Below are 25,813 nucleotides of genomic sequence, written 5' to 3' on the forward strand. Positions count from 1 at the left end.
TTTGCCAATTCCTAAGATTTATTTTTTTGTCACCCAGGATCAATCTAGATCATCCACCTTGGAATACTGGCACTACATTAACGTTTTTCTAGTACTACTGAATTCCCAGTATTGTTACTGTAAGTTAACAGCAGCAGGCAGGATATTTGCTTTGAGAACTATACCATAATTCTGACACCTAAGACTCCTAGTGTCTCAGAAACATCCTAATCCTGGTAGATGTAACCAGACATATTCTTAATTTTTTTTTTCATATTCAAGAATACCTTTCCCCTCTGCCTGGTGAAAAGAAATATTTATTAAAAACCTAATACATTTCTCTCTCATGAAAAGTTAAGCCAGTCTTGTTAGCAAATGAAAACATCATAACAAGTCTAACAGATAAAAATATTTCTTGCATCAAGAGTTTTAAATGTCTGGCACAGCTTTACTTTATATAATTGTAGATTTAGGTCATTTCCATGTTTTCTGTCTGTTTCCTTACATTTTTAAATAGAAAATTACTTCTTAATCATAAACTATATTTTTAATGTTGCAAAGCCTTCTCTAGAAAAGAAATGATTCATCCAAGCCAGTAGCAGAAATAGCAGCAATAGCACATCTCCTTTCTCAGTGAACAGGGGCAGTGATCTAAGCACTGAGGGTCAGGGTGTTTGATCCTTCAATTCCATTTTCACCTGCACACCTGCTATAGCTAGAGGCAAACTAAGTGTGCACATGCTTTCATTTTCACTACCATATTAATATTAATGCTAGCAAATGTGAGCATGTCAATTTTATGCTTTATAGTTAAGCAGTTCTCCAGTCTGGTGTGATTTTTCAACTGTGATATGGGAGCAGAGGAGCAGTGCTTCAAATTTAATCTTTTTTTTTTTTTTTAGTGTCTACAATTACATTTTAAACAAGAATTTGCAAGATATTGGCTCAAAATTTTAGATCAATGTGAATGCAGGTTCCAAAGACTTCTGTTGCCCGTGGTGGAGGAACTGACTTTATCGTGGCTTGTGGTTTATATGTTAGAAAACAGTAGATAAACAAAGAAATGCTGAGCTAGGTCAGGCTGAGCCCAGTACCTGTGCTGGGCACAGACCCTCCTGGTTTGGGACCTGAAGCAGAACAGCCATATCTGTGTCAGGCCCTGGTCTTGGGCGAGCTGACACTCAGCCAGTTCAGGCGTTTCTGTTCCTGGTGGAGCAGCCGTGGTGCTCCAGCCACAAGGCCTTGGTTTGCAACAGAAACCCTAGCTGCTAAAACTTGAGTGATTAACAGTTCCACTGACTGCTGGAGTTCATCTTTTCATTATGTATTATTCCATGCTAGTTTGTCAAGTCATTTCCTGAAGGGCATGAAATGTGGTAGCTGTGAAAGCCAACATCAGGTGGCTGTTAGTTATCTCAGCAAGTGATGTCAGGTCACTGGGAGGGGAGGGCAGCTCGATCTGAGACATGAGGTGATTAAACAACATACAAACTAAGTATGACATACTAAAGTAGACTTGCAGACTGACTTAGTGCTGGTTCTCGTTATTCTCTAATGCTTGTGTGAAAGCAGAGCCTAAAAGCTAAAACTGCTGCCTTACTGTGAGTACATAAAGTTCTACCCCCTACCATAAGGAATATGGTTTATTGTTTCCTAGTTTCTGACAGACTGTGATGTTTGCAAGGATGAATTATTCCTTTAGATATGCAAAGAGAGATAAAAAACAGTCATGGAACAGAAAGAAATTAAGTTTTTTAATACTGAAAGCTTTGTGTTCTCTGACTCAAGTGAAATAGCAAGACATCTAAAAAAAAGAAAAAAAGAAAAAAAAAAAGAGTGAGCTTTATCTGGGATTAGGAATTCCCTAGTTTTATCAATACAATAGCTGTGACACAATACCAGCTTAGATTTGTGACTTTTAGAAAAGGCAAGGTATAATATTTCAGATAAATCTGGATAAATCAGATAAAACAGGCCTAAAAGCAAAGATTAGCTGTGTAATGGTAACTCTGCACTGCAACTAAACTCCAGTGTAGAATTGCTGTTCTCACAACTGCCCCACAAATGCAAAGTTTTTGAGCTTCAGACACAAACACTGATTTCTAGAAAAATACATGGAATTTGATAGATTTCTTTCTAGGTTTCCTGCTGTAGTTTTTCTGTATGCAGTATTTAAACAACCACACTGGGACTCCTGCACTGAATAAGAGAAACACTGTTACCCAAATCAGTGACCCAAAATGTCTGTGTCCCTTTAGCCTCAGCATCCACCCAAGTATTACTCTCCATTAGGAAAGGCAGGAACACAGTGATACAGCTTAAGTATCTGAGACTGCTGTAATCCTGAGGATAACATGGGCAGATAAAGAGGTTCTCCAAACCTATTGCATTCTTGAACCACTTCCTAACATCCAGCAACACCAAACACCCTCTGTTTCTAGAGCAATAATGAAAAATAAGTCAGGCCAATAGGGTTGTAGTATGAGATAGAAGAGTTAATTTTTCTCACATCCTCCCTGAGATACAAATTAATAAAAACACAGCCATTGACTTAGTTGTAATACGAGATGATGATTAATTGACTGACCACTGCAGATTTGTGGATGATTCTCCATGTTCCCTAGTCTCACTGTCTGCACAAGGACTCTAATATTCAGCTCTATTTTTGGATATCCAGTGTACCAGTCCAGGTAAATAATTGACTGTCACTTTACCCTCTTCTGTTATGCCCTGTATGAGGAGGCTTTTGAAAAAGGAGGTTGTCAGAATGAAAAATGTCCTTTAGACAAGGACATATTCATTCCCATCATAAAGATATTTCTTCTGTCATTTTTGTCAGGTGTTAATTATTTTCCTGAGGGGGAGAATTAAGGCACATACCTGAAATTTGATTGTACTAATTTGAATTTCCTGATGTGTCATTACAGTTAGGTGTGATCTGGGGAGTGGCAGTTGTTGTGGCACAGCTGTAGTCAGGATTTACAAACCAAGGGACTAAAGTAATAAATATTCCACTGTTCCCAAAGTATGGTTTTTCTGGGCATGAGAATATAAGGGGGAAGAACTGCAGACAGTGTGCAACTTAAAAGAACAATTGGTCTCAATGTGTTCCAAAAATCATGCCAGATTTGAGATGTCTGTGATTTAAAAAATTAGCTGAAGGTAAATTATCCCACAAAGAGATATGATTTTGAGGTTGCTGTTTTGCATAAGTTATGGGAGCTTGGCTGCACTGTGTGCATGGGCAAGAAAAGGTGCCTTTTAAAACACTGCCCAGTCTGATAGTGTCCTCTGACTCTGCATTTGATTTGTGTTATCTGCCAAAAGAAAGAATTGGTCGAAAGTGTGAAGAACCTGATCCTAAACCCAACATCTAACCTCACAAAACTAAATTCCACCCAGTCCAGCACAGGCAAAATACTTCACCAGGTGAGTCAGGGTGAGGTAGTGAAAGGGCAGCTGGACGACTAAAGGGGAAGAGAATTAAGATGAAAGACTACTGAGGCCAGATGAGCTCTGCTCTGTTACCTTCTTAAGCTTCAGCTTCCAGTGTTCCTTCAAATTACAGGAACAAACAAGTGGGTCTGAAGGCTTAGTGCAACTGTAGGCCTATAATACTACTTTAATCTATTTCTTTTTGAAAGGACGGGAGAGTAAGGTAGAGAAAAGAAACTGTGCAAGGTGTTTGACAACAGAGAGTGCAGGGAACTCAGAGCTCTTTGAGGGTCAATTAGCCAGAAAATGTGCTAAAGACTACATGCTCTGTTGGATTATTGGCCAAAGAATTACCCCAGAGCAATCAAAGTGGCCCTGTTGCCTGAATACAGAAAGGCAATTACGGATTTTGAGGACATGCTACAGAAGCTTTAATTAAAGGTATTATTTCTACATCACTGAACACTGGAAATTAAATTCTTACTTGCAGCCATGAGAAGTAGCTTTTGTCTTTTACTGGCGTGTAGTATGTCAGCGTAAGACACGGCTGGCTTTGGCATCTCTTCTTTAGGAACACATATTGTATTTCACCCCACCCCTTCTCCTAACTACCAATTATAGACCTGACATATTAAGAGGTGGATTTCCATTGCTAGACCTTCAGGCTTCCTCTGGCATTGTCTAGGTCTCAATCAGCAAGGACAATACAATCTGACTAAATTTCAAGGTGAAGTTTATGAAGTACTACTACTGTGCAGAGCAGAAAGGATTTACATATCAAGAATGATAAATCTGTTATCCTTAAAACAGAAGGTATAATAAACTACAATTTTTAAATTAATTTTGACTCTCCACAAACAACCAGACAGACCTACAAGAGCAGCCTTTCAGTATGACTGCACTAGCAGCAAACACAGTGCCTTCCTTGCACACCTACCAAGAGTGGGGCCTCCAGGTGTGCTTTAGTGGCTGCCTGACTAATGAAAGCTTCTTTCAGGAAGACCATACTCTTCACAACCATACTGTTCTTGATGGCACTGCCTAGACAGATAAGACAAACTCTATGATGAACTCCTGCTCAAAAGCTGCAGGTCACAGCTGCTAATGATTCTGGGAAGGCTCCTTTTGGCATCAATGCTTTATTGAAGCCTTAGAGCACTGGGCTTCACCTTATGGTGTGATTTATTCAAACAAGGTAACACTGTGCATTTTTTTATGGACTGCCCATATGTGCAAGTAGCATTAGCACCTGTCTTTCACGCAGCCTGGACTCTCACTCTATAAAGTTTTTAGTTTACTTCAGAAGTTGAAGTCACATAACACTGTCTAGTACAAAACACAAGCTTTGCTAGAAATCTAAACCACCATTGCTATTTACTTGATAACACAAGAAACACACAAATTAGGATAAAAAACGTCCTTACCTTTGTTTCCTGGTTATTTTGATGTACCCTCAGGTTTGCTGCCCTGCTCCATTGGTTGCTCAAGCCCTCCTGCAGCCTGTCCTCAGCACAGGTTCCTCTAGCTCAGGTCTCCTTTTGTGGTAGTGGTTGGTCCCTCAATCAAAGCCCTCCCCCCCCAGCTGCAAATGCTTGTTCCTTTTCCCCCCTGCTTTTTGCTCAGGTTTTTCCCGTTTCTTCTGAGATTTTTTCCTTCTTTATGTGCTTCCCTTTCACTGTCTGAATTTTTTAATCTGAAATTTACGTTTGCTCCAAATTCCGGTGCCTTGGCAACCAACATTACACAGTCCAGTGCCTGAGACAACCTCCTTCTCTCTCCACCTGTGTGGTCAAAGGAAGGGTTCCTAAGATGAGGAAGGCTTTAGATCCCCCATGTGGGATGCAGTCTGGAGGCCCTTTTGGCAGGCAGGAATATACTTTGAAGCATTCTGTAGTGCAGCCAATTATCATAATAATAGTTCCATTATTAACCAGAGTTCATAAACTCTCTGTAAACCTGTTCCTCAGCTCATGTTTCTTTGGTGCAAGAGCCAAGTGTTAGCTGGACAGATGGGGGCTCTAAAGCTTTTAACAGGTTCTTTCATTTTTATTTGCTTATTGTCTGATCTTTTCCAGTCACAGAATTATGCCCTGCAACTGCCATGTCTGCAAAGCATCAGGCACAATGGTGACTGCCCTGTGAAGTAGCCAACATTTCAGGGTTAGCTTAACCAGAAATGGAAAGGTAGTTTGAAGGTCCTATTGCCTGCACTTCGGGGACCAAAATGTTCCCCCTTCATATTAACTATCTATTTCCCTCTTCACTGCAAGGAAGTGCAAAGAACAGTAACATCATAGTCCAGCATAAGTTGCTGCATGAGATGGAAAAATACTGCTGAATGTCTAACCTGTAGCCTGGAGCACCATGTTTGGAGCACACTGAATGTTTGGTTTCACAGCAAAGGCCTTCAGCCAAATCAACAGCTTGTCCCACACTCCCCCCCTCCAGGTGTGGAGTCAGTCACCACCTCCTCCTGGCAGTAGTGATTCAGGTCCCTTGTGCCACAGAGCTGTGCTGTAAGCTCATGGGGAGAAAGGATAAATTTTATCAGTGTTGATATTCCAGCTAACATAGTCTTCACTTTATGCCATAATCACTGAGCCATTTCATAGTTTTTGATGCAATGGCATGAATTGCTTTCAGGTTTCAAAATTTATCACAAATGCATGTTATTTAGTTAAATGCAAGGAAACTTCTCCTGAAGTTAACATTCTAGGGAAGGTCAATAGTGGTGGATGTGAGGGTTGGATAAGGCTTCAAGTCCTCCCACCACTTGTTCAGCTACTGCCTGACTTCTGACTGGGAGACCAACGACTGGTGATGCCTGGATAGCAGAGCATTTCTCGTGCCTGAAAACAGCGTTTCACACAATGGGAAGTGCTACAGATCTGGGAAACTGCCCTTGACAGATTGACTGAGTGCAGTCTTATTTTAGACCCCATGAGATGTCTATAGGTTTAAAAACAGTTAAGTCTCATGATATAGTTGGGTCTAGATGTGCAAGAAGATAAAATAACTTTCCCAAGACTACAGACAAGGCAGCTCAGAAGAACAGACAAGTCAGACTCATAGCTTTTTAACTGACCATACTGTCAGAGATCTTTTTTCCTATAGATTTATAGTGGGGTACCACGCCAACCTTATTAACTTGTGCTTGGTTCTTGCTCTTGTACCAGTTTAATCTTACAGTCCAGTTTCTAAAAGAATGTCACTGTATGCTGCTCACATCTTTGGGACAATACTGGCTTTATTCACAAATAGGAAAGCCTTTACCACTGACTAAAAGGGGACTTTATTTTTAGGTTGTGTTTTCACCCACAATCTGCAGAGTGATCTGTATGTGTGACATTTGTCTCTTTTCTAAATTTGTTTCATCAAGTTTTATTTTAACACTTGTTTTGAATAGTGCAGCTTGGCAGTTCAAGTGTCTGTTTGGCTGGAGTCATGTGCCAGTAACATCCAGGGTGAGATAATTTCACTGTTGTATGTCCAGTGTAAGTAGTAGGTATGTGCTTGTAGCTAAGACTGGAACTGGATCATTTAAAAAATGAATATTTTTTAAAACAGCCTTTAAGTAATGTTACTGTGGTCATTTGCTACTGCCATCAGATTTCACAAGGTAGCCAAAACTGACATAAGATATTTAAGTTAATCTGCTCTTGCAGCAGCTTGGGCAAGAAAAAGACCTAATTGCTGTTCTTGTAGCTGCAGGTTACAACTACAAACCTCACAGGAGATACTTTTTAAATTAATTATTTCCATTGGAGAGCTAATGGAGAATCTAGACTTGACCACTAGTGATCAGAGTGTCACAAAAGTGTTCCTGAGGTTTGAGATTCATTTGGACCTTTACTGCCTTTTAATTATCTCCTTGTTCACATAGTAAAGTGTCCTGGGCTTATCCTGAACCTTAAGTAGTATTTGGAACAACCAGAGAGTAAGTTGCTGTTAGGAAATTCTTGTGATCTTTTTTCAGGAGGTAGAGGATGCTGAAGGGCAGGGAGCAGGAGTGGGAGCAGCTCCTCAGCTCTTGTCTTCACACTGGCACAGAAGCAAGTACAGCATCCCCACTGATGCAACCCCACACACCCCCAATAACTGTCTCCTTCTGGTAGAAGATGCTTTGTTGGATTTTAGCTAAAGGTGCAGAGCACAGGGTGAGGGCAGGGAAGCTGACTGGTCCCCAGTGCTGACCCTGCTGACTTGTTTAACTTCTGAGTGGAAATCCAGTAAAGAGCCCTTCCTCTCTGCAAGGGCAGCAGCATTAAAAACATGGTGGAGGCAGCTTTCTGAGGAGGATCTGTAGGATGCAGTGGCCTTGTTTCATCCTCTCTCCTTTCCTCCTTTGAGATCACAGCATCAGCTGCAGCACTACTCACTGGATATCCCACACCCTGTGCCTTGTTTCCACACACTTGTTCTGGAAGAGGTCGTTTCAGAAGGAGCAACTTGCTGGTTTGGTCTGGGTTTGTCTTTTGAAGGGCTATCAGGTGAAAATGCCTCTCAGCTCAGACCAAAAATGCAAGTGTAGCTGCTCTAGACAAGCTTGAACACGTTGCTGGTATAGGCACCACGCAGAGGGAAGTTCCCATGTGGGAAGGCTTTCCATGAAAAAGTCTGCACAGCTCCTCCAAGTTCTTCATGGTGAATTCAACTACTATTTTTTTAAAACTTCTAACTAACATTGAAAACCTGGGACTTGGGTTGAGGTAAGAGGAAGGTGATCTTTGACTTCCTTGGAGTTGTTCATTGTTTCACAGTTTTACAGTGTATAGGAAACTGCCTAAAAGCTCTTCTCCAGATGAGGAATGTAGGTTGTTTCTAATTATGTGACATATAATCAAGGATGACATGCCTACTTACCCTTTAAATGACAGCAAGCTTTATTTCCTTAAACAGACTAAGGTGGGAAAGATTCAGGTGTTAAATAGCCCAAAGGCTGCAAAAGTTCCTTATTTCAGTAGCCCTCTGACTCGACTTAACTGTGCTAATTTCTATTGCAGGAGCAACTTAGTCAAAACAACTGGAGTGTGAAAAATGCCCACGCTTTGGGCTTCACATTTTATTTTTAACTCAGTGTTTTCTCATTCTCTATCAATCATGACAACTGTTAATGCAAGAAAGTGAGAGCCCCTTCTTAGCATCTCAGCACAGAGAACAGTTTAATACTGAGAGCTTTGTTCTGCACGTTAAATGCCTATTGACTTCTCTAGCCCAAAGAAACATTGATTTTTCTCTCACTTTCTTTACAGGCTCTGCTTTCTTTCCTGGTCGCTGTGCTGAGGTCTTTGCCAAAGGTCAAAGCATTGGGAAACTTGGAGTTCTACACCCTGATGTTATCACCAAGTTTGAGCTCACCATGCCGTGCTCTGCCCTGGAGATCAATATTGAGCCCTTCGTGTGAAGACATGACTTTTATCCTCCGACAGCTGTCCACTGTCACATGCAGCACCCTCTGGTCTTCTGTCTCCCTCCCGGGGGACATCGGCTGGTGCTTTTATGTTCCAATAAACTAGAAAAACAGCCTTTGTCTCCCTGAGTAAATGTGTTCCTTACAGTCAATCTGGCTGGCTTCTGCAGGGAAAGAATGTGGCATCTCAGACTAGGCTGTGCCATCAATGTTTTTAAAGGGCAGGGGGGAAGAAACAAGTTGGGTCAAAGCCCAGTGTTTTTCAAGAGAAATGTAATGGCAGAGCACATGATTAGTTTTCAAAATCAGAAATGTTCCACAGACACAGCTTCATACTGTAACTGATTATGGCTGCATAACAGGAATCTCATTCTTTTCTTATTGCATGAAATAAGATAATTGATTAGAGCAAATGTTGAGTGAATGTGAGCAGAACTAAGGAGTTGAGCTTTTATTCTGTACGGTTGTCATGTGCTCATCAATGGCTGGGGGAGGAAAATAAACTTGTTTCATGAAAACCAGAGCTATTTTGTAAGCAAGATGTGTGTAATATCTGCTCCCCTACTCCAGACATAACTGTTGATCCTTTATCATTCTAAATTCAGAAAGGAGAGGGGGTGGAATTAAATTTTTTCATGGTTGATGTAAGCCGAGCGATTTTTGAAGCGCCAAACCAAATTGGGGAAGTGCATTTAAGAGCATATGCCCGCGGTCTTTTGCATGAGGAGCAGAGCACTATCAAAGCCTTTGTCCTTCTGGGGCTGGCATGTTTGTCTGCAGAAGTCAGCGTGGGCCTGCTGCACTCACACCCTGCCGGTGGCTTTCTGGCCCCCAGCTGCACGGGGACCACGCAGCTTTGGGATAGGATTACTTCCCTTGAAGTTTTTCCCCTGCCAATACATGAGAACCTTTCATGGGTCAGGCTTTTCCTTCTAGGTGGCTTTCTGGCAGCAGTTATGCCGCAGCCTGGTGCATTGTGCCTCGGCTCTCTGGGAAAATGAGAAGCTCCATCCAGCACGGCGATGCCCGATCCAGCCTTTCTGCGGGAATGTCACCAAGTGGGTGGTCAGCTCAGTATGTTGAGGCAGCTCTTTACTCTCTGGCTTGTGAAGTTGGCTGTCCCTCCTATGCAATATTATAACCATTGCTAATGGTTGCAGGCTAACAATAGGCAGTATTTTACGTTAGGTCTATATGCTGTGGCTCATTTCCACTGGGAGAGCCAGATAGCCCCTGATCCCAGGAGGGGACTGTCCAAAAGTGGGCATCTAGGAGATGCTGGAGAAGGGTGTTACAATGACTGCCTCACTGAGCAGAGGGATGTACAATGGTGAGGGTGAGGTAAGCTCACAGTTTTACGAGCTGCATGCCTGCACACACCCATATCACTGGACCCACGAGGGCTTTTCAATGGCAGCCCCGTCAATAATCTTAACAGGTGGGAGGGCAACAGGCAAGGCTTTTTGGTGTGAGTGCTAATCCAGTATGAAAAATGCACTACAGTTACTCATCTGGAAACCCTACGGTTCCCCTCAGATGGAAGTGTAGATTTTAATTATCTCTGCATGACAGACGTGAAATGAGAATATAGCTATTGCCATACGTTGCACGACTGGCTCCAGTGCCCACGGAGAGTGAGAAAACTGCAGCTCACATTTTAAATCTCCCCAGGGATTAGCCAGCTTGCCGTTTGCAGGATATATCTCTCCGTGGTGCCTACACAACTGTAACCAAGCAAGCTCGCAGTGTGGGAAGCAATCTGTAACGCAGATGGTAAGTATTAACCCCCCCTGTTTATTGGTGTGTCATGCACGGGGATTAGGACGACAATAAGGCAGATTTGCATTGCAGCAGAGTGCAGGCATATTTGCGTGCACTAAATATATTTCTCTACACAAGATTTTCTGACTCTTTGGGTGTCCCAATTCTCCCGTGAATTTACTGTCCTTTGAGTTTAAAGACCAGATTAGGCTGGGACTAAGGGCTTGAGCTGCAGTGGCATGTGTTGTGAGGCTTTTAGGGATCGCTTCTTTTTCAAACCATTTGCCCATGCATTGGCAGCTAAGTGCACCACAAACGGGACACTAACTCTGTCCCAGGTAAGTACCATTACTTGCTAAAAGTGGAGGATGAGAATCAAGATAAAGGTTAAAAAACCCATTTGGAGCCCCTGGCCCCCCCAGCTAACTGTGGTGCCAGCAGCCTTGCAGGGGCTGCTGTAGCAATGAAATTCAAGCTTTGCTGTAGTGCTGTGCTCAGGATTAACCGTGATTCCTGATGAGTGGGGCACTTCATATAAGTCTGCTGTATTTATTGCAAGGCTTTGTCTTTCACAGCTCCAAACCAATTATCTGGTATTTACGGCCTGCTCATAGCTGTATGCAGAACTCGAGGTAGCTATCACCCAGCTCCATGCTGGAGCGAGCCACTGTGAGCATTGAAATTTGCTTTTACCCTTTGCTGTAGCCATGGTCTCAGGCGAAGGCAATGTCTGCTGGTGGTGGTGGCTTCTGAGCAATTTTTTAACATCTTTTGAACTTGGATTTTCTTTTTAAAGAAAAGTTGGAAGTGGGATTTTTCACTACTGGTGCCAAATTATGGATTACTTTTGGCCTGCTCCTGCTGCCTGTGCGTACTGGGTCATCGCTGGGGATCTGAACACGAGCACAAAAGGATGGAGAGCTGGTGACAGAGAGGTCAAAGCTGATTTAGGGTGCTGTCCAGGTGGCTGCCAGGTTCCCTTCTGCTGGACACAAGCACCTCTGGGTTTGTTCTTGCTGTGCTTTGGAGCTGTAAAGGTGATTTTCCAAAGGAGCAGAACCCTGAGACAGCCCGACTGCAGCTCCCAGCACAGGCCCCTGTGCTCGCAGGTCACCCTCACTATTGCACAAGAGTGTTTATGTAAAGGTGACACTTGGGACTGTTTCCGTCTCCGTGCTGGCATTGTGCTTGCTTGCAATTCAAATCATTCTCGGTTTGGCAGGTGAGTATGGAATAGGCTGAGCAAGAGCACCGGGCGCTGCCAGGAGGCTGCTGGGGGGTCACGGCCTCTCACACGCGACACCTCTGACCGCCCGGTGACCTCAAAACCGAGCCTGGTGCGAGGGCAGCCGGGTGAGCAGGGCAGCAGCAGGGTGGCAGCGGGACAGTGGGCAGGCTGGCCATCACTGCCAGCCCACTGCCAGCCCCAGCAGATGACAGGGGAAGCGATGTGCTCTGGCAGGAGCTGGAGCTGGCTGGCAGCAATCGAGGGCCTTCCTTTACACGGGTTTTAGCAAATGTGCAAGATCCCATACACACACTACTGAACTGCACTTCCACCCTGTGCAGAGAGGTACTCGCATTTCCTAACTTCTGCTTGTAGCACAGATATTAGAAGGGTCAAAACTGAAACTCACACCGTTGTATTCTATCCCCTAAATCACATCCCCTGTATCCAGAAAAGCAAGGCGCAAGCCTGCTGCTGATTTTGCATAGAAATTTGGATGGATTAGGAGACTGGGGTCATGACAAAGTTACTGCTGGAAAATTAAAGCAGGAAAATTCAGTGCTTGCTGCTTTGAGTTTTAATCCCTGCCAAAAGGTCCAATACCATTTTGCTGCTGGCAGAGCAGCTGTTTCTGCACTGGAAGGCTGTCACACAGAGATGCCCCACGACAGGAGGAAGGCTGGGTTGGCACCACACAACCAAAAAGTGATTTGCAAAGTGAGCATTTCAGCAGGCAGCCTCAAGGCAGGACAGAGTGGACTAAGCTAAGGGTGAGGTGCCTGCTACATCCCTCTTGACTGAATAACGAAGGAAACTTAGAAACAGATTGCCTTGCACCACCCCTCCAGCTGTAGGCAGCCACAGGATGGATACCTGTAGCACTGGACCAGGACAGACAGAATTCAACAGCCCAGGCTCCAAGGCTGATGCTCTGGAAGTTGCCTCCTATCCCGTTCACAACAAACACAGTGTTTTACTCTAAAATCTGAGCATGCCTACTCAAGAGGATTCAGCTGGTGACTTTGTGAGAACAGAACATGACCAGCAAAACCACCACAAAAACTCATTTTCTACCACCACGCTGGAAATGCAGAGGCACGTATGCTGCAGGGATGAAGGGGTGGGGAGCATTTCCACAGACAGCAAAGACACACACGGGTTTGCCATGAGGACCTGGTTAATGAATATAGAAAGGGTGAAGTCTCTTACCTTGTTAGAGGACTTGCCTCTCCAAGCCTAGCCCTGTGGGAATGGCTGTGGTCCCATGAGCATCCCACAAGCACAGATACAACACAGAGCCCAGCTGAAACCTGTGCCTGGCCCAGGATGCCCAGGGATGTTGCAGCAATTGGGCTCACTCTGATCAGCTGTGGGCACTTAGGGCCCAGGGCCATGCCACTTCCAGGCAAGGCATGATGCTGAGGGGAGGACATGGCTCTACCTGGTTTCAAATACACACCCTTGGCCACAAAACCTTGTTGGGCTGCTCAGTGAATGCAAAATATTCTTCAGTTCATGGGTTGTCACACTGTAATTGCACATGTTAACTTAAATTGGCTTCCTATTAACTGTTTAGTCTATTAGAGGTAGATATTGCAGGTGAAGAAGATTCTACTGCCCAAACATCCCTTATCACTAATAACAGGCAACTCATTCATTTCCATTTACAAAGATTGTAACAAATAATCATTAGTAGATCAGCAGTCTTTTTTTTTTTTTTATGTTTTAAAAAGAGCAAGATCTTGCTGTAGGAGCCAAAACTCTCAGCTGGACTGAACAGGAGACAAATGGCCACAAGCAGGACAGCTTGGGAAGAGAGGTGCATGGTTGCACTTGGGAATCTCTTTAAACTGTGACTCATTCCCCTCACATCAGTCATTTACAAATAGCAATAGAGGACACAAAATGAACAGACAAACACCAAACTCTGCAAAATAGATATATTTTAAAATTTGAACCAAATACAGTTTGCATTTACTCCATGAATCACATGCAGGTTAATACTATAAAAATACCTGTGCAGCATTTATATATAATTTATAAAATCTTTGTAGCACAAAATAGCTGTGAATCAAAACAGAAATTTTACACATAAAGCTGCATGAATGTCCCTGTCAAACTATGCCTTTCTTGGGACTGATTCCACTCCCCAGCTTAAACACAGCTTGCTGCCAAGTTTTTTCCCAGTTTTGGTCCCATCCACTGCGATATGGCCCCTCCACAGGGCTCCAGCTCTGCACAGCAGCTGTACATCATACAGCACTCTTAACACTGGGGTTTTAAAGGTGTTTTAAAGGTGTTTTAAATCCTGATGGCAGCGCTTTTGTGGTGTGTGGGAGGGAGAGAGAGTGAGGATGGAACCCCATGGCTTTGATGGCCAGAGTCCAGCACTCACCTGAGGGCAAGTGTGACTGGGCATGTGCCATGCTGAAAGGCTCATTGAAGCTGTTGGCATGCACATGTGAAGTCCACACAACCCAATATAAAACAGTTTATCCACAGCCTGAACAAATCTAAAAGTGGTTAAAATTTCTGCCTGCATTTCTTCTGGAGACGGACACCCTGGGTTTTAAAGTGGCACAGCCCTTTCATGTGCATGCCTCCCACTCCTCAGAAGAACTCCCAGGTACCATTTTGGAACTTGATTACGTTTATCCAACCAGCCAACTGATGGCAAAGAACTTCCTTTACATTCTTCAGGTTCATTTTCCTTGCAGCCAGGAAGACAAGTGTACATGGTTAAAAAGCTGGCTCTCACTGTACATTCTGCCAGGAAAGGCACGGGGGCCATGCTTGAAGCTCTGCAGCGATAGCATGGTAACATTTTTCTAGCCAAGCAGACCACATTCACTGCTGTATTTCTCAACAGCTCATTGGTCCAACAGCTGATATATATTTTTTTAAATAAGCAGCCTGAGTGATAGGGATGACCCTCCCATGAACACTCCTAACCTGCTATTCTACAAATGTACAAACAGTATTGCAGGATGCATGGAAGACCAACTGTGATGCTGTGCAGCACTAGAAAATGATAGCATCCTATTATTGCCACATGTTGCAGTCACTAGAGTCACTACTCAGCTCCTTCCACAACGCAGTTTATGGACACTACTTGTCATCCCTGCATGACAGGAAGGACTTTTCCCTGTCCTTTAGACAGGGGAGATTAATCTGAGTTAAACAGTTTGAACACAAACATCAGTGTTGTGGTAATAACTCTGCTCAGTTGTATGTGGGCAAATGATCTCTTAGTGGAGGCTTTCTTACTAATATCCAAGATAAATTTGTTACAAATCACATAAAATATTTTGTGTTAGATTTTCCTTGTGTTTTATGTTTGGGGGGGTTTTTTGAACTGTAATGGGTAAAACCATCCACAAAGAACTAGCCAGCTCTGGCAGTGCCATCAGAAGACACTGAGCTCTGCCTGCTGATGGCACTTCACTCTTGGATGGTTGTCCTTCCCCCACACCACCAGCCACTTGTTCTCCCATGCCCCAAACCTGAGCTCTTCCTTGGCTTGCTCTACTGCTTCAGCAGGAACACGCCCACAGCTGGGCAGGGAGCAGCACAGCCACACTCCCCAAACCCATGGCAAACCAGCCACTGCTGCCACTCTGGAAGGGATTTTGCCTTTGTGCTTGTCATCTTTAGTCACCTGGACCAAGGGGTCTCTAGTTATGGGACATGGTGGGGGCAGCAATTTCTCACCCAAAGGTATCTGTGCCCAGCAATTCCTGCGACTCCTCCAAGTCAGCCAGTTGGGGTTTGTGTGGCAAGGTCATGGTGGTGAGGGGTGGCTTCTCTAAGAATGTGCCAGAAGCTTCCCCTATGTCCAACAGAACCAGTGCCAGCCAGCTCCAAGACAGATCCACTGCTGGACAAGGCTGAGCCCCTCAGTAACAGTGGCAACACCTCTGGGATAACACAGCTAAGAAGGGGGAAAAAAACCTGTGCAACTGCAGCCAGAGAGAGGAGTGAAGATATGGGAGAGGAACAACTCTGCAGACACCAAGATCACTGAAGAAGGAGGAGTAAGAGGTGCTTTGGGTGTCAGAGCAGAGATTTCACTGCAGCTTGTGGCACAGACCACGTGAAGCAGCTGTCCCCCTGCAGCTCATGGAAGTCCAAGGTGGAGCAGAGACCCACCTGCAGCTTGTGGAGATCCCACATGGGAGCAGGGGGATGCCCTAATGAGGCTGCAACTCTGTGGGAAGCCTACACTGGAACAGTTAATGAAGAACTGTAGCCCCCAGGAAGGACTTGTGTTGGAGAAGTTTTGGAGAGGTGTCTTCTATGGGAAGGACCCCATACTGAAGCAGAGGAGGGGTGTGAGGAGTCTGGCCCCCACGGAGGAAGGAGAGCAGAAATAACATGTGATGAACTGACCGTAATCTCCATTCCCATCCCCCTGTGATGGTGGGTGGAAGGATGTAGAGAATTTGGGGGCAAAATTGAGCCTAGGAAGAAGAAAGGGGTAGGTGGAAGGTGTTTTTAATATTTGGTTTTATTTCTCATTTTCCTGCTCTGATTAGTTTGGTAATAAATTAAACTAATTTCCCCAAGTCGTGACTGTTTCGCCTGTGACTGTAAGTAAGTGCTGAGAGATCTCTCCCTGTCTTTATCTCAACCGATGACCCTCTCGTTATATTTTCTTTTCCCTGCCCAGCTGAGGAGTGATAGAGCGGCTTTGGTGAGCCCCTGGCATCCAGCCAGAGTCAACCCACCACACCAGTGCAGAAAGGCACAAAACACTTTTTGGTCAAGTTACCAGCCTTGATGGAGTTCTCGCGTCTCTGAAGTGGTGGTGCCGCCCGTTGCTCAGTGAGGACGGTGCTGAGCTCACTTCAACCCCAACAGCTCGTGCAGCAGCGGCACAATCACGGTAGCCGTGAAGCCAACTGAGGAGTACGTGATAAACTTATAGGGCACTTCAACTTCCAGTCGTCTCCGGGCTTCCAGGTCACGAATGGGAAACTTGTACCGATAACCCAGCGCACCAAGGACCACGCTCTTCATGAGCCAGCGCGTCAGTAGAACAACCAAGATGCCTACAAAGAACCTGGCTAGCACAACCACCAATTTGCTGGTGATCAGAGGAAATCCAAGCTCCAAACTTTTGCTGGCATAGACTGGTGCAGTGTACTGGTTGGTTAACCAAAACCCCACAGTTGCTCCAGCTGTTGCTCCTAAGATAGTAGTGGTGTCTCCCCTAGTAGGGCTATAATAGTCTAGTTTGGGGTAGTTGTAACATAAGACAAGAGGCACAGCTATGGAAAGCAGTGGGCAGAAGGGACTAGTTAACAGCAAGTGATCTATCATGTCCCACGCAGGATACAAGAGCATGAGCAGCACGGCCGAAATCAGTGCTCCACCGATCACATCCTGCAAAGAAATCACGTTTAGGAACTTTGTGAGACCTGGAAGGTAAACAAGATATTAAGGTGATGATAAAAGACCATTATCTGCATTGGTGGGTGCCCAGCAGTGGAGGAACACACTGAATTCACAGTGATGGCACTATTCATGTGCAGGGACAACCTGAAGCCTGTGCTAAACAAAACCCAACCCAGATACATACAGATATGCATGTATCTGTGGACACATATATTTCCCCTGAACAAGTGAAATTCTCCCCCTCACCCACTCTCATATTTTAAGGGCACTCTTCACCTACAACCTGAATGGAAAAGGCACACGCACAGCTCCACCTCAGGGACAACCTCGCAGTAAGCTGCCTTCACACAAACCCTTCCCCTCCCATTATCCTACAAGTAATTTCATCACATCAGCAGGATTATCACTGGCTTGCTTTGCATAAATGGGAAGATGCTGTCCTTTGTCAGAGACAAGCTCCCATCCTGGTAACACAAGCTCCAGGGATGAGAAGTGCAGAGCTGTGGGACGTGGTGTGTGTGCCATGATTTCTGCCAGCCTTGGCAAGAGGCAGGCACTGCCCGGCAGGAATACATCAAGAGGGAATTTGTTGCCCAAGCCACTGAAGTCCAGCTTTCAGTACAGCGCCTGAAGCAAGCACATAGTTAAACCCTAATTTATTAACAGAGGCAAATAAGGTGCTTTAAGAACTTGATTGTTGTCAGCTACAAAGCTGGGAAAGAAGACAGGAGGTAACCCTAACAAAAGCTGTGTGTATGAGAGCAGCCAGGTAAAAAGCAATAAAACAAGTTTCCCTGTGCTGCTCTCAGAGGCAGCAGAGTTAGTACTCTAGCCACAAAATACACTGCAAAAGCTGAAGTTAGTCACAGACAGAAATGTCCCTCTTCTCAGGATTGTTTCTTTTTCACCAAATCATGGCAGTATGAATACTACCATGCTTGGTCACAGTCTGAAAATTAATTATTTATGCAAACTTCACTTTTAGTTAGGCAGGAATGAGGGGACTTTTTCACAACAGAAATATTTAATGGTATTCTGGTAAATGCATTACTCCAGTATGGCTGAACTTCAGCTGTTTACAACTTCCAGGCAATAGATTTACAGCATGTTTGGTTTTAAGCAACTTCAAGAGCCATTTTGCATATTCCTAATACAAATTTCTGCTTACATTTATTCTCTCATTCATAACTTGAGGATAGCCATGGAAATACACAAAGTTGTTCACAGTAAATATATGTATGTATAGGTGGTGTATGTTCAAAATTTGTTACTGAATAAAAAAGTTTGGAGGCCAGTGGTTTATTCAGTTTTTAACCCCTATCCACCAATATATGGGCTGTTCATATATTAGGAGCTTAAAGCTTACTAGAAGCTGCTGGAGAGCTCAGGACACACCCAGCCACGGCAGTCTGTGGTGACTTCCTTCGGTCCTGGTGTGCATGGACAGCTTTGAATTTTTGAACACACAGAGATGTTCCAGACCAACCCTTTATACAGACATTTAGCAGTGAATTAATTATTTCCCCCCCGCCTGTTAAACTAAGGAGCAAATGGGAAGAGGAGGGTCGGCTCCGATTTCTGCGAGAAACGCTGCTGTTCTGGACCCTCCCTGCTGTGCCCCCTGGAGCAGGACCCGAGTTTTTCCCGGGGGTGGAGCTGCTGTTAGCACTCCCAGGAAGCACATTCTTTCCTATACGCCTGTGTAAACAGATTAGCCTCTCGCCAAGCCCACAATTATAAAGGAATTTTTAAATAAGGGCAGGCACGAATTTTGCTCAAGGTGCAGTACTACCGGCAAAGCTTAAAATCCCCTGCTGGGATGCTCCAGCTTCCTCAGCACAGATGAGCCCTCCACAGGCTCCATCTACCTCCCCAAAAGTCCCCCCACTGCTCTGCAGCTCGGCCCCGCTCCCACATAGCACCAAACATCTGCCCCTTTTCAGCACCAGCGAGGCCTCGCTCTCATGGATTTTAAGTGGAGAGCTGCCAGTTTGCTTTGCTACCCTAAGAACAGGCCACTGGGGGAGTTTCTAATGCTGCACTCATTCAGATTGTTTTGCTGTGCACCAGGTACATACAGAAAAACAACAGAGGCAAACACCCAGTTGCAGGTGATGCCTGGGATGCAGGACTGGGGGCTTCAAGATGCTCCCTGCCTGTCATCAGGGTCCGTGAGTACCATCACCAGCTGCCATTCTTGCTGGCTTTTTATTTCACTATGTCATAGAGCACAGTTTGGTGTAGGATTGAAAAAGCTTTCTGGAGGTGAGACCCTCCTACACTCTTCCCACTGAACCTACAGTTGGAATTGCAAACACTCACAAAATCCCTCAGGCTATCAAACCAGCACAAACCACCAAACATGCTGGCACTCAAGCACCTTCCCTGATATTGCCAATCAAAGCAAAAATCACACTTTTCCCATTCTGTCTTGTACATGGTCACCTATTGCCTGAGTTACCTTCATGTTTTCATTTAATGTGAAACTCCACCCGGTCTCCTAAAGATAAATATCTTATTTGGTTCCCATTCCTAAAGGTTACTTTATTTCACCCCCCAAGGACTGTACTGCACAGTGTGTAAAGTAATGTGAATATGTTGTTTCTTGATCAGCTTTAAAATATTTAGGATAATTTCAGGATTAATGGTACTATTAAAAAACCTGCAATACAGCACAGGAAAGGGGCAATGTGGAGGCTCCAGAACACCCCCTCCTGAGCAGAGTGTCATCAGTAGTAAATGCATCAACACTGAATCGGTGTATCTTGGGGGAAAAACAAGTGACTTTGTTTACAGAAACAACTTTCACATTTCTTTTTGGTCATAAAAAGCGACCTTTTGACTCCTCCCTATACCCTGCAAACAATGCTGGCCAGCACAGGGAATTATTCCTTGTAACTCAGGGCAGCTGCAGTACCAGTGAGGTTCTCACCACATCAGCTGTGGCTCTGGAGGGACAGGCTTCAGCAGCTGAGACAGGAAAACTGTTCACTGCACTGAGGCAGAGACCAAAAACTGGGCCAACGTTTTAAGATGGCAAGCAAAGGGATATTTTCTAAAATACAGTTCTCTGGTGAAAAAGGCAAATGAAACAACCACCAGTCTTATTGTCTCCAATTGCTTTTTGTTCCATAAAAATAACTCCTAAAACCTTACGGATTCACTGTTTCAAAATGTGTCCAAATTTTTGCTTTGGCCTTTCCAGGTAACTCCAGATTCCCTCTTTGCCAGGCCTTCATATTCCATCATCTAAGACCTAAAAGAAATGACCCTGCCTTTCCACACACGTGGGACATTCTGGTGTTGAGGCGGTGAAGGTGGGTTGTTGTAACTAATTTACCTCTAAGCAGTGCAAGTGCATTGCTGCCACCCCATTCTTTGGCTGGGTGATGTTCTCCCAGTAACAGCCCAGGCAATGGGTGTTTATTCCCTTTTCCCTAAGCATAGTATTCATTCTGGTACAGCTATAATGATGCAGATAGCTCTCATACCAGCTTACTGCCTCTCCAGAAGGTCTTCAATGGTAACATCTCTTCTACTGACATGACTGTGCTTTCTGAGACCACTCTTGATTCAAAAGCGAGACCAGTAGTGCTGAAATACAAACTGATTTGTAGAGCTGAGACTCCAGAAGACAAGCTTCTGCACCCAAGCTACAGCTGTAGCAAAGCACAATGCAACCCTCCTTGTCACTCTTCTTGTTGTTCCTCGGATAGGAAAAATTCAGTTACACCAAGCTGGTGGATATATGTTACCCACCATGTTATCCACTTACTTTACTAAAATATGATGGTTAATACATAATTATATCCTTTGTATTAAAACCTCAGTTAAAAATCCAGAGGCTCTTTCAGCCAATGGCTTGGCTGAGCAGCTGCTGCACCTCGGCCCCGTGGCATCGCACATGGCTCAGGGCAGGAGCCATCCCTCAAAGTGTGGGAAACGGCTCTGAACTGCACTTGTTCCCCCAAAGAACCAGTCACTGCAGGTGGGGCACCAGAACCAGTCATTGTGGGTGGCACACTGCTGCAGAGAGAGGGGTTGTATTTGGGCAGCTGTGATCTTGGGCCTTTCCCCATCTCAATCCCCACCATGGTACATATGGGATGAAGACCCCAGCAAAGTACATTTGCCCTTTTGAAAGGCAGCATTGCTCCCACGTCAACTAAGGAGCTTTTTTTTGGTTATTTTAAAGCCCTTTTTTACCATGTCAAAAGCACAAAGGACGTTTTCTTCTTTACCCTAAAATCCATCTAAATTTAGAGGAGTCTTTCATTATAATGGACCAGCAAGAGAAGTATGCAAAGAATTTTTACTGATTGACTTAAGGTCACTAGCCAAGAAAGGGTGTCTCCAGCTTCGATGTAAGTTATTGTTTTGATCCACTAGGCCTGAAAGGGAAGGTCAAGCTATATTTTATAGCTAACCCTAATCTCATAAGGGCTCCCTTTCTTACAGTCACCAAGTCTCATTACAAACATAATTACTGCTTAGTAAAAAAAGATTAAATTATTTATGCACATGCAACCAACAATGCATATCAAACTCCTGCAGGGAAGTAGCCAGGATTTTTTTATCCATATTTGGGAAGCTGGACCACCACCCTGACCACTGTATATAACACATAAATAGTGTTTGCTCTTGTCAGGAAGGAACCAGTTACTGTGTTATCACAGGTACACTGAAATCTGTTCCTAAAACAGGACTGATGTCTCTAAGCAACTGTGCCCAACAAATCTGTCATATAAAGTCACAGATATTTTATTATTATTTTCAGGCAAAGTATTTGCACATCTTAGTCCTTTAAGAATTAGTTTCCTTCCAGCTGAAAACAAGAAACTTGTCATAATATTTTTATAAGTATGGTGCCTCGTATGGTAACAGGAGACCTGCTGTCCCCCAGGCCCCCAAGGGCAGCTCACTTGCCATGGTTTACCCTTGTGACTCACCGACCTGCTATTCCTGCCCTGACACTCCCAGGCTAAATCAGCCCCGAGTATTTCTCGCTGAAAACAGTGATACTGTTGCACAAAAGGCTTAGCTAAGGATCAGCGTCAGTTACCCAAGTACATTCCTCACAATTAAAATTTCAAAATAGAGAACTACAATTGAGATGCCACCCCGACCTCACCCGGCTCCTCAACCTCCGCACGCTTGTGCTTCCCAAGTGCTATAAATTATTCCCCTGTGCACTCAAATAGCAATAGCCTGAGGGTTTCCTCACAGCTCCTTTGCATGCACAGCCTGAAATTCAGTGGCACAACTTTTATATCTCTGTGGTGCCATGGCCAAGGCAGGTCACACATCATTTGAAGAGTGAGAGATGGGAATTGCTGTAGGAAAGCAGAGCTGGAGGCACAACCAGCATGGTGCTGGTGCAGGGCATCCTTACCAGGACTGTGTGCATCCCCGTGTAGAGCCTGCTGAGACACACCAGGGTCGAAAACACAAACGCTGCTGCCAGGCCGAGTTCAAATGGATACTGTGAAAAGGGAAAAAAATTAAAATAAATACACCCATTACACCAAGCAGCTGGACTGACCTAAGGATGTCTGCAAGGATCTCGTGCTGGGAAGTGGCTCCTGACCTGTACTTTCCCAAAGAGATTAATCTGACCTGAAAAAAGACCCCACATCAGCCAACGTGCAATCCTCCTAGAAGGTCATTTCATTACCTGTGGTGCTGCTTTTGCAAAAATATGGTCTCAGTGTGGGGAATCCTGGGAAACAGATGGCATTTGCAGAGTTGTTCCCTTACAATATCTACCTTTAGCATGTTAGTGCTAAAGACCTTAAGGAAAATGTCAGAGCATGTACAAACGATGTAACGATGTCCAAGGTTGCACTGCAGCCTCAGCTCAGACAAGGGGATTGTGACAGCCCCAGAGCCTGAGCAGATGTGTGATCAATAGTCCTCGAGCAGTGGGCTGAGAGGGGAGAATCAATGTCTGGGCTGAAACCACAATCCGGCTATTAGAGCAGTCAGGACCGCTCTTCCCCGTGACACTTAAAAGTTTAATCATCTTCTTATGAAGCTGTTTTTGCTTAATTCCCTCTCCAAGTTGCCTGCAAACATGGAAAGAAGCATTTGAATAAGTCAATGTTTAAAAAGGAAAAAAACCTCCTACATTTGGTAAAGAATAAACTTAACATATTAGCCCTTAATCCACTCATTCAAATCCTGAAACCGAGTGGGCTGCTGGGTTCCTTTCAGTCCAAAAAGGAGATTTTTCTGTAAAAAATAAACCAACTCAAAATACAAATAAATGAAATTAATTCACCCAATTTGACACAAAGTCTCCATCTTCTGCCAGAGGCTGCCAACTCACCAGGGTGGCCACAGGTCAAAGCAAAAATGCATCTGTGGAAATTTTAAGCATAACAACTCTCTTCTGACCCTTTCACCCAGCATATTCTAACCACCAAATAGAGAGCCCAGACCCAGCTGCAGATGTCACTCCCAGTTCATAAAACACTACTTTTCCTCGCTTCTCTAAGCCTTCAGAGGATTTACACCCACTTTACTCCCCCCTAAGCGAGCAGCCTGGGAGCTAGTCCAGATTAGTAATTGATATTTAGGGCAGCTTGAGAAGATAGCAGCATAATGTTCTGGAAGATTTTTCTGTCCTAATAGAGGCAATTAAATCATTTAATTATTTGACAGCAGTTTTATTGTTTCATGGCAGCTTCCAAGAAGTGCCAGGCAGCCTGTGAAGAGCTGCGTGTCCCAGTGGTCACTTGTTGATTAAAGAGGAGGAGAAGGTGCTGCTGGACCAGGTCTTCTTGGCAGCTCTGACACATAGGATGGATCTGGTCTTCCAAGGATGACAAATATCCCATCTTATGGCTTCCTGTCCCCATCCCACTGTCAAGCTGTTCTGATCAGTTACCACATAGTGATCAGGGAGCAGGGGGCTGGCAGCAGAGCTTTGGGTACAACTGACCTGCTCGCTTGTCCCCATGCTGTGGGCAGGAGAAAAGCCTGCTACTTCACAGCTGGGACCAGAGGGGTCTGGAAGTTAAATTATCTCAGAGATCTCAGTGTAACTCAGAGGTTCCCATTGCTACGAGCTGGAGTCCCAGGATGCAGTGAACAGTGGCCACCTTTCTCCCTGCACAGGACTGGCACTGCAGGGGGGACACCCAGGGACACTGTGACAACAAGACCCCCCTGGCTGTACTGCAAGCCCTCTTGGCTATGTGGATTTATCCTTGAAATACACTTGAGAGGGCTGAGAAACATGCTTAAGTACAATGCAGCCAGGAAGTTATTATTGCTAGAGTACAGGAAATGCATGCTTGGATTCATAAAATGAAACGAAAATAATCATCATGGAGAAATGAGTTTCTAGTAAATAAACCTTTTAGAAAGATAATGAGGGAAAATAATGATGAAAAATCCCCAAGCAGCCTACAGCTCCAGTGCAGTGAAATTGCTGTTACTTCTCTGGCAAACAGGCTCTCAAATCATGTTGTATGCTGTTAGTCTAACATATGTTAGAGCCAGGGGATTTCCAAGGATGCTTTTCCTCTCATACAAAAAACAGGTGACACAGAGCTCCTTGGTCTCCCTGGGAGCTGGCCTGTCCTGACATACAGCAGTGACTTGGCGGGCATGGGATGAGCACAAAATGCTGGCATTGCGCACCTTCCCTCCACGGTCACCCCATGTGAGAAAGCACAGTGAACTCACCAAACCATGGCAGGGCAGTGCAGCCTGCCCACAGTTCATGCTAAAGAAAGGAGATTTCCACTGAGTTTCTTTTTGTGTCTATTATTGGCCAGCTACAGGCAACCACAGGAAGGAATACATACACATCTGTGAAAATAAATACAGAGCTCCTCTGGGAGCGGCAACAGCTTTGGATATGCCAGCTTTGTGTAGCTTGCTGGAAGCAGACACATGCTTTTTTAAAGACATATATTTTCTTTTCCTTCCTTTCTTTTTGTACCCCCTACCTTGTACTGGTTCATGGTTGCAATGAAAAAGGAGAAGGAGATGGCTGTGGCTGCCATGGCGTGGGTGGAAGGCATCCCATACTCTGCGTTCGTCCTCATTTCCAGCTTGACGACAGGTGGTGAGAGAGGCCGAGGCCACTTCAGGATGTCCTTGGAGACCTGGCCTATGTACATCACTATCTGGGGACAGGAAAGGCCACAGGGCTGTCAGTCAGCACAGGCAACCCCCATGCAACCCACCCAACAACCACCTGTATTTCTGTGCTTTTTCCTGCAAAATCCACCCCTCCAAGTGCAGAATTTATCCCCTGAATTATTAAAGGGGTTGCCATTAGCTTAGTCAGCGAAGAAAGCAGTGGTTTTACTGCACCGTGTGGTAACCTGATCAGAAGTGGGACCAAAAGGAGGGTTGGCTGACGAGATGCAGCAATACAGGACAGTGTGAGACAGACAGCTGGCTCCCACCCCATGCCAGAGAAGTTTAAGTTCCTTCCCTATCCCTCACACCCCCTCTCCTTCAAAGAAAACAGCTATAAGAGAAATTTTCCCACCACCATCTTTGAATCACTGCCTTGCCCAGCCATGTCCCTCCCAGCTGCGTGCAGCACCAGCTCCCCCATTCCCAGCAGCTCCCACTCCACCCAC

General features: G+C 44.8%; 2 protein-coding genes across 2 annotated transcripts in view; one reads left to right on the plus strand and one right to left on the minus strand.

The window, feature by feature from the left end:
* FARSB (phenylalanyl-tRNA synthetase subunit beta) overlaps positions 1-8,939 on the plus strand; it is a 34,510-nt gene extending 25,571 nt beyond the window's left edge. Inside the window, exon 17 of the mRNA XM_064666545.1 lies at positions 8,667-8,939. Coding sequence (XP_064522615.1) covers positions 8,667-8,818 — 152 coding nt within the window. The 3' untranslated portion in view covers positions 8,819-8,939. The remainder of the gene's footprint in view (positions 1-8,666) is intronic.
* A 4,800-nt stretch (positions 8,940-13,739) lies between these two features.
* Positions 13,740-25,813, minus strand: part of SGPP2 (sphingosine-1-phosphate phosphatase 2) — a 36,960-nt gene continuing 24,886 nt past the window's right edge. Inside the window, exons 3-5 of the mRNA XM_064666547.1 lie at positions 25,169-25,348; positions 22,603-22,692; positions 13,740-17,198 (exon numbers count right to left, since the gene is read on the minus strand). Coding sequence (XP_064522617.1) covers positions 16,656-17,198; positions 22,603-22,692; positions 25,169-25,348 — 813 coding nt within the window. The 3' untranslated portion in view covers positions 13,740-16,655. The remainder of the gene's footprint in view (positions 17,199-22,602; positions 22,693-25,168; positions 25,349-25,813) is intronic.

Source organism: Pseudopipra pipra, chromosome 10 (assembly GCF_036250125.1).
Source record: "Pseudopipra pipra isolate bDixPip1 chromosome 10, bDixPip1.hap1, whole genome shotgun sequence".
NCBI classification, from domain to species: domain Eukaryota; kingdom Metazoa; phylum Chordata; class Aves; order Passeriformes; family Pipridae; genus Pseudopipra; species Pseudopipra pipra.